Source organism: Sciurus carolinensis, chromosome 11, assembly GCF_902686445.1.
Source record: "Sciurus carolinensis chromosome 11, mSciCar1.2, whole genome shotgun sequence".
Taxonomy (NCBI): domain Eukaryota; kingdom Metazoa; phylum Chordata; class Mammalia; order Rodentia; family Sciuridae; genus Sciurus; species Sciurus carolinensis.
The window spans coordinates 123,665,202-123,673,522 of record NC_062223.1 but is presented as its reverse complement, the minus strand read 5'-3'; the positions used below and the strand labels follow the sequence as shown (position 1 = coordinate 123,673,522).

Sequence of the window (8,321 nt, the reverse complement as noted above, 5' to 3'; positions counted from 1 at the left end):
TTTATTGCTTGTAAATATATCTCATATATTTTGGTTGAAGCCCTTTGTTAGATTTATGTATTTTCTTAGCTTCACTGGTTCTTTTTTCTTTTTTCTTTCACTTATTTTTTTTTACATGATAGTAGAGTATATTTTCATATATACATACATGGAGTATAACTTATTCTAATTAAGATCCCATTCTTGTGGGTGTACATGTTGTGGAGTTTCACTGGTCATGTATTCATTAACTATATACAATGATGGTTTTCCTTTCTAAGAAATCTTAAATTATTCCAAGATTTCAAAGAATTACTTTAGTCTTTTTTTCTAGATATTTTGTTTTAGTCTTTCTTTTAATTTTTTTGGTACTCAGTATATTGAATATATAATGATAAAATTTATTTTAGTCTTTCTGCTTGTATTTATCACTTTTCTTCAGGCTTAGTTTGTTGTGCAATCAAAACATATATTTCTACATTTCTTACATTTCATATTTTTAATAATTCAACTCTAATCAATTTGGGATTTTACTTTCGTGTACAAAGATCAAATTGCCTGTTCACAGTTGAAGACAATTGGAAATGCCACTTATAATTACATATTTTCCCAGTGTATGTTTCTGCTTTATATTTTATCCTAATTCACAAGAGATAAAGGAATCAAATGGAAAATGGAGCTATTAAGATGTCTGTTTTGTGATTTAAATGGGTACCCGTAGTTCCTTTCGTAAATGATACGATGTTTATTGGTAATAACACAATCATGATATTGCTCATAATCTGATGAAGTCTCTCTCTGCCAATTTAATTATGAAGTAAGTATCACATTTATTTCTCTATGCAGCTACGAAATTAAGACAAAAATATGTATGTTAAATTCTCAAGGTGTTGATAAGTAAATGATTGAGTCTATGAACCCAGGCACTTTGACTTTAAGGCCTGGGCATTAACCACTACTGATTCTATTTCCCTCATGTGTTTGTCCTGAGAACACAAACAAGTTAATTATGAGCCAACTCAACTATCAATTATATTATAGATGTTGTTTAATATTAATAATATTTGACAAACCTAATGATTTGCTGGAAATGCAGATTTCCTAAGAATTAATTTTAAGATAAAAATACCTGGTGATAGTAAGAACTTTACTCACAACTGGAAGAAACTAAAAAGCCTTAGGCAGGTCTTGCTCTCTCCAAGTTGTCACTCAGGCATTGACATTGACTTCTCTAAGTATTTAACTTTGCAAGCCTCAAGTAAGAAATATTGCTTTGAAATCATTGAAATATTTCATGCATATGGAAAAGAATAACCAAGTCCCTCCAACAACCATGCTTTCTCTCTCCCTTTCAGAATAAGAACAAAGGACATGGCAACAGGAAACCATTCCACAGTGACTGAGTTCATCCTGGCTGGACTTTCAGAGCAGCCAGAGCTCCAGCTGCCTCTCTTCTTCCTCTTCCTAGGAATCTATGTGCTCACATTATTGGGGAACCTTGGTATGGTCATGCTGATTGGGCTCAGCTCTAACCTACATACTCCCATGTACTATCTCCTGAGCAGTCTGTCTATGATTGACCTGTGTCATTCCACTGTGATCAACCCCAAAATGCTGGTGAACTTTGTGACAGAGAAGAACATCATCTCCTACCCTGGATGCATGACTCAGCTCTACTTCTTCCTCATTTTTGCCATTGCAGAATGTTACATGCTGGCTGCAATGGCCTATGACCGCTATGTGGCCATCTGTAGCCCACTGCTTTATCATGTCATCATGTCCTCTCAGACCTGCCTTTCCCTGATTTTAGGGGTCTATATTATAGGTGTAGTTTGTGCATCAGCTCATACTGGCTGTATGATTATGGTCCAGTTCTGCAAATTTGATGTGATCAACCATTATTTCTGTGATCTTCTTCCACTCCTAAAGCTCTCTTGCTCAAGTACGTATGTCAATGAAGTGCTGATTCTATTTTTTGGTACAGTTAACGTCTTTGTCCCAATTGTGATTATTATCAGCTCCTACATCTTCATCATCGCCAGCATCCTGAGCATTCGCTCCACTGAGAGCAGAGCCAAAGCCTTCGGCACCTGCAGCTCCCACATCTCAGCTGTTGCTCTCTTCTTTGGATCTCTAGCATTCATGTACCTGCAGCCATCGTCAGTCAGCTCCATGGACCAAGGGAAAGTGTCCTCTGTGTTTTATACAACTGTTGTGCCCATGCTGAACCCCCTGATCTATAGTCTGAGGAATAAAGATGTCAAAGTTGCCATGAAGAAAATGCTAGTCAGAAAAACATTTCTGTGAAGAGAAAAGTGTGGATCATTTATTACATCATTGACTGACACATGTTATGAATTAATATTAAGGAATCTAGTCCCTTTGTAAATATTTTTCTACATTACTATGGTCTTCTTGATGGCATTTTCTTTTTCTTCCATTTTTTTTTTTTTTTTGGCAAGAGCAAAAAGTTTTATTTAATGGATAAAATAAAGAGAGAGAGAGAGAGAGGGGGAGAGAGAGAGAGAGGAGGGAGAGTCCATCACAGAGGAGGGGGTCCAAAGCTAGTGCTCCAGAGGTGGGGGGGTATCCTGCCCCTATTACTTGATAATATTTTCTCAGCATGATTTTATCTTATGTGTATCAAAGAGGCAAATATTAGAAGAAATGCTAACAATGGCAAACACCCTTATAACCATTAGTGCAAAGTCCATCACCTTACAACTCTTCTATACAACTGACAGAAATTTAGTTCTCAACTACAATAAAAATGCCATCTTCCCAAGGTGATTGTTACCCTCCTTTATTCCATCTATATAATCTGCACAAAGCTTATAAATGTAGTGGCTCTAATTTCTAGTCTCAGTTGCCCATTTCATCCTTATGTCCCATTTGGCTAATTCTTCTTTTTTGTTTCTTAATTCAGAATTTGGAGCATTACAGAGAGACATGTGTGTTCAGGTTGTGCCCAATCCGATATACCTGTGGGAATATCCCTTTACTCTCCTAATTTGCTCTTCCCTGCTTATTTTCCAAACTGCACAGGACTCTGCTCTCATCCTCTGTACATCTGGTGCACTTGACACACCTCCACCACCTAGAACAGCTGTTGCCACCTCTTATTTCCTTGAAAATTTCATCAGTTTTTTCCTTTCATGAAATATTTCAAGGTAAACTGAAACCTATGCCATCCTATCAGCATCAATTAATATCTGATTCTCTCTCCATGGAATTGCCTGTGGTTTTAAAATCAATTTTTGCAGTTCTGAAACCTTATGTTTAAATTTGGAGAATCCTTCAGGGGTTTGTAAGGTAATGGTGATGTTCTGACTTTTTGTATACAAGTTTTAGAAGCTTTAGTCCTGACCTACTTCTGGGGCCAATCTCAGTGTAGTTGTGACAATGTATGAACACCTGATCTCCTAATTCATTAAAATCTTGAGTACCCAAAAAGTCCCTAAAGCAGTACTTATTTTTCCTTGATTTTCAAGCATGTGACATAGAGGACTTAGAGAATAATAACTGTATTTGACACGTGGTAGACCAATTTAGCAAATCTGAAGGCAGAGTGATAATTGAAATCCAATAACCCAATCTGGATCACAGCCATTCTGCATACCCAGAGCAGAATATATTTTATTCTGTGTTGTCATTGAGAAAACTATATCCAATGTAGACATTTGGAGAATTAGAGACATGTGAAATATATTATAATATGGTTGGTAAAGAGAGAGAAGGAGAGAGAGAGAGAGAAAAGAGAGAATATTGTATGATTAAATGACCTATATTGCCACCTCCAAAAGTACTTTACTTTCTCTTTTCTTGGTGGGGATTGACAAGTTGTTTTGATCATGTCATAGGCCATGAAGACTATTTTACTATTCATGTTTTTACAGACTTCTCATCATGCAAACTGTAGTTTGTCCCACAATTTAGTGGAAGGGCAGGCAGGGGAATGGCGTGTAGATCTATAGTCCACTGGGAACTCTAATAGTGTGTCACATGTTACATTTATCATGCCAAGTAGGTTGACTGACTTGCCTGAGCAGATGCTAAATTGACTGTAAACTGAATCTGAGATAGGAGGACCCTACTGTCAATCTATTTCTTCCACGTGAAGCTGAGGTAAATGATTTTTCTCAAATATTGACTTATTTTCCATGACTTGTATACCCCAGGATAGTGGGTAAATAATCTGCTGAATTTTGTCTCAGAAAAATGTACTTCTCTAGGCTATAAGGACTTAAAAGTTATTTTCTCAGAAAACTCACCTCTGAAAATTCAACCTAAATGAGTTTTCCACATGGTCCCTCTCTTTTCTCTCAGAGAAAAATGCTGTATTTATTTTGGCCTGTACTGCTTGTGATAATTATGATGATTTGACTGTTCTTTATATCTTCCCTGTTTCAGTGGACTATAAATTCCAAAAGGAGAGAAAATATATATTCCAACATTTGTTAACGATCATGTAAGACGCTCATGGTTTCCCATGTCACATTCTCTTTCTGCCTCTCATTTCAGCAGAACTAAGGAACACTTGTTAGTCCTGTGCAAGCTGAGATCCATTAATGGTATTTTGCATTATATCAGCAATGTGAACTTTCCATTTTTCACTCTGGAAACTTCTCTGCACTTCTAGGTGTTCACTTGCTTTTTCTACAAGTCAGTTCATCAGTTCTTGTTCATGTGTTAGCCTTACCCAGTGAGGAGGCCACTATGTAAACGCTCCATCTTCCTTTCCCTCAGAGAGGCCCTCTAGGGATAAACTGTATGCACATTTTGGTATTTACTGGCAAAATTAAGCCACTAATGCCCACAGCAGCACATAAATAACATGCTCCAAAATTAGTTTTCATTCAGTTTTAACCCACATTTGCAAATGCTTCTCAAAAAACAACAGACTAATCCAGATTTAAAAAAAAAAAACTTTTAAAAATCATTTTTATTTATTTTTAATTGATAAATAATTTATCATGTTTACCTTGTTGTTTTGATACATATATGTATATACATATACACACACAAATACATGTATATGTATATATGTATATATGTATACACACACACACATACTATGGGATACCTAAATTGAGTTAATTAACATGCATTGCCTCACATGTTGATCATTTCTTGCAGTGAGAATACTTAAAATGTATCCAACAATTTTTATGAATACAATACATTGTATTAAATATAATCACAATCTTGTACAATAAATATCTTGAACTTATTCCTCCTATCTATGGGAAATATTATATACTTGAAAAAAAATATCTCCTCTACCCCAGGTTACTGGTAACAGCTTTTGTACTCTTTACTTGTATCAGATCAACTTTTCTAGATTCCACATATGAATGGGGTCATGAAGTTCTGTCTTTCTCTTCCTGGGTTATTTCACTAAACTTAATGATCTCTGGTTCTATTCGTGCTGTCACAAATAAAAGGATTTCATTTTTGGGGAATGGACATTATTATATTCTGTAATGTATCACACTTTCTTTATCCATTCATTGGATGGACATGTAGATTTTTTTTCTTTTTTTGGTTATTGTGAATAGTGTTGCAATGAATATTGGAATGTAGATGTCATTCCTGTAAATACATACAACCAATAGTGGATTGGTAGATCACATGGAAATTTTTAAAAGTTTTTGAAGAACCATCACACTATTTTCTGTAATGACTCTACTAATTTACATTCCCACCAAGAGTGTGTAAATGTCTCCTTTTCTCCATGACTTACTATCATTTCTTTCTTTCTTTTTTTTTTTTTTTCCAGTTCAAGGGATAAACCCAGGAACTTACAAATGCTAGAAAGGTTCTCTACCAGCTAGCTACATCCCAAACCCTCTTTAATCTTTTGATAATTACCATTCTTACTAAGATTAGGTCATAATTTCATTGTGGGTTGGCTTGCACTTAACTGATAGTGATATTGAGCATTTTTCATATACCTTTTAGCCATTTGTGTGTCTTCTTTTGAGAAGCATCTAGTCAAGTCTTTTGCCCATTTCTTATTAGGCTATTATGGTTTTTTGTTTCTTTGGGGTTTTTGGTTTTACTTTTTGCTTTGAAATTTTGGAGCACCTTGTATATTCTGGATGTCAATGCACTGTCAGGGTGTTTTCAGATATTTTCTTCCATTCTGTAGGTTGTCTCTACTCTCTGTTGATTGTTTCCCTGGCTCTGAAGAAGACTTTTAGTTTGATATAATCTACCTTTCTCTTTTTGTTTTTGTTTCCTGTGCTACAGGGTCTTGTCCAAAAACATAGTTGCCCATTTCAATGTCCTGAAGTATTTCCACTATATTTACTTTTAGTAGATTTTAGTTTCCAGTTTTCCCCTACTCATTAATTCATTTTGAGAAAGAGAAGTCCACATTATCTTTTTTTATTATTTTTTGCTTTTTATACCACTTTATTCCAACCTGAACACCTCAATATAAAACTAAACACTAGTGAACTGTTTTCCTTCCTAACCTGAATTACTATAAAACGCACAAGTTCTGCTAGCAGTCCGACACTTAAATAGATTAAATCATATGACACATGGTAGATTACGTATAATGAAAAGACCTAAAATAATTAGTGCAATAAACTGAACTGATCAAAATAAAATGAACTTTGAAAAACAAGGTTGCAAGATTGTTACTAAAATTGCAATATTTATGTTACAAATTACAGGTACATTGTTTATTATGGTTCTAGCCATGAGGAACAACTTAAGCCCCTTCCTTTCAAAGGAGGAAGAAATAATTAGCTGGTTTAGTACCTGTACATTTTGTATACTTTTAAACAACTCTTAAATATTACAGAAAAATAATAAACATGGAGACAATACAGTACCCTATTTACAGTACAGTTGGAAATCAAATTTAAAGCAATCAAGTTTGAATGTACATAATTGTTAGTGTACTGACTACATGTCCAAAGGGAACAGTCCCCTCCCTACCCCCAAACAAGATCTATATAATGGCCAGCTGTGATTAAATAGAAATCACAGATCCCTGGTTTGTTTCATTTTTGTTGAAGCGTTCACATGAAGGGAGCACTATTTATTAAATTGCATATATCAGTTTTTATACTCTTAAAACAAGATGGGGTTACATTTGCTTTTTTACCCCATTTAAAAAAATAATGGGACTGTCTATAATTTCAGTGCTACTAATTTCTTTTTCCTTCCTGGAGATGTGGGATGGTTTTCTTGTGGTTAATTTATTATTAAAATGTGGAATGTACATTTTAGATAAAAGAAATTATCATTTGCCTGAATATTGTAGCTAAGCATAAACATCTGGAGAATCCTAAAAATGTTTTTCAAAAGCCCAAATTAATCATTTCCACATCTTTTCCATAGATGACTACTGTTCCAGTTTGGAGAAACCGGATGGTTAATTGTGGATCCAGTCATTCGTCTTTATCCCTAATGATAAGATATGATTCCCTTTTAACTTTCCAATGAAACACATATACCCATAGTTCTCATCTCGACTTTCTATTGCTGTAACATTAGTTGGAGAGATACATGCATGTTATTAAAAACTAAGTCCAAAACACATAAAATAATTCTGTATTAGAAACTTGACTCTATCATAAGTCTCTTCTTTTTGGCAGTCGTACTGGGTCGGTTAAATGTTCCAATCCCGCCGTTAACATTTAGGAAGTGGAATAATCCAGCTAGTTCAAACTGGAGGTTTAGTTACTACAATACTGACTCCTGGTTGATTGTGTAAGTTCAGTAAGGTCTACTCTTCTTCCTCTAGCAGAATTTGCTCCTGGATTCTGTGGTTCATTCTTTGGCAACATTTTGGTTATTGCCATGGATATTTCATTTACATTCATTGATGTTTTACCTGATGTCTCCATGAACAATAAACTGTTGTTATCTACATAGGGCTGTGCTTTCTGGAAATCTACAGCTCTTTTATTTGCTAGATCAGCCTGGTTTCCTGATAAAGCTATTACAATGTTAGGACTTGTCTCTGAAGTTCTTTAACCCAGTTTTTGGCTCTTGCAAAGGATTCCTCATTAGTGATGTCATATACAACTGTGGCTGCTTGTGCTTCTCCGTAATGCATTGGTGCTAAGCCGTGGTATCGTTCTTGACCAGCTTATCCCATATTTCAAACTCTACTGTTGTGTCATCAAGACACACGGTTCGGGTCAGAGAAGCAGCTCCAATAGTACTTTCTTGAAATTCATGAAATTGGCCTTTCATGAAAGGAAGCACTAGGCTTGATTTGCCAACAGCAGACTCTCCCAGAAGAGAAGTACTAGTTTGAACTCGCATATTTTATTTCCAGTGTTTGACGCTTTCGGTTCTTTTACTCCTCCATGAGCCAT

At 35.3% G+C, this 8,321-nt stretch overlaps 1 protein-coding gene and 1 pseudogene across 1 annotated transcript; one reads left to right on the top strand and one right to left on the bottom strand.

Annotated features, from left to right (window-relative positions):
• Positions 1–1,327: 1,327 nt before the first annotated feature.
• On the top strand, positions 1,328–2,286 carry LOC124958562 (olfactory receptor 8G1-like). The gene has a single exon (XM_047516722.1). The coding sequence runs from the start codon at positions 1,351–1,353 to the stop codon at positions 2,284–2,286; it is 936 nt and encodes a 311-aa protein (XP_047372678.1). The 5' UTR covers positions 1,328–1,350.
• Positions 2,287–7,673: 5,387 nt separating this feature from the next.
• LOC124959692 (ras-related protein Rab-5A-like) lies at positions 7,674–8,321 on the bottom strand (annotated as a pseudogene).

Coding starts and splice junctions, on each gene's coding strand:
- LOC124958562 (XM_047516722.1), top strand. CDS start 1,351: ATGGCAACAGGAAACCATTCCACAGTGACTGAGTTCATCCTGGCTGGA.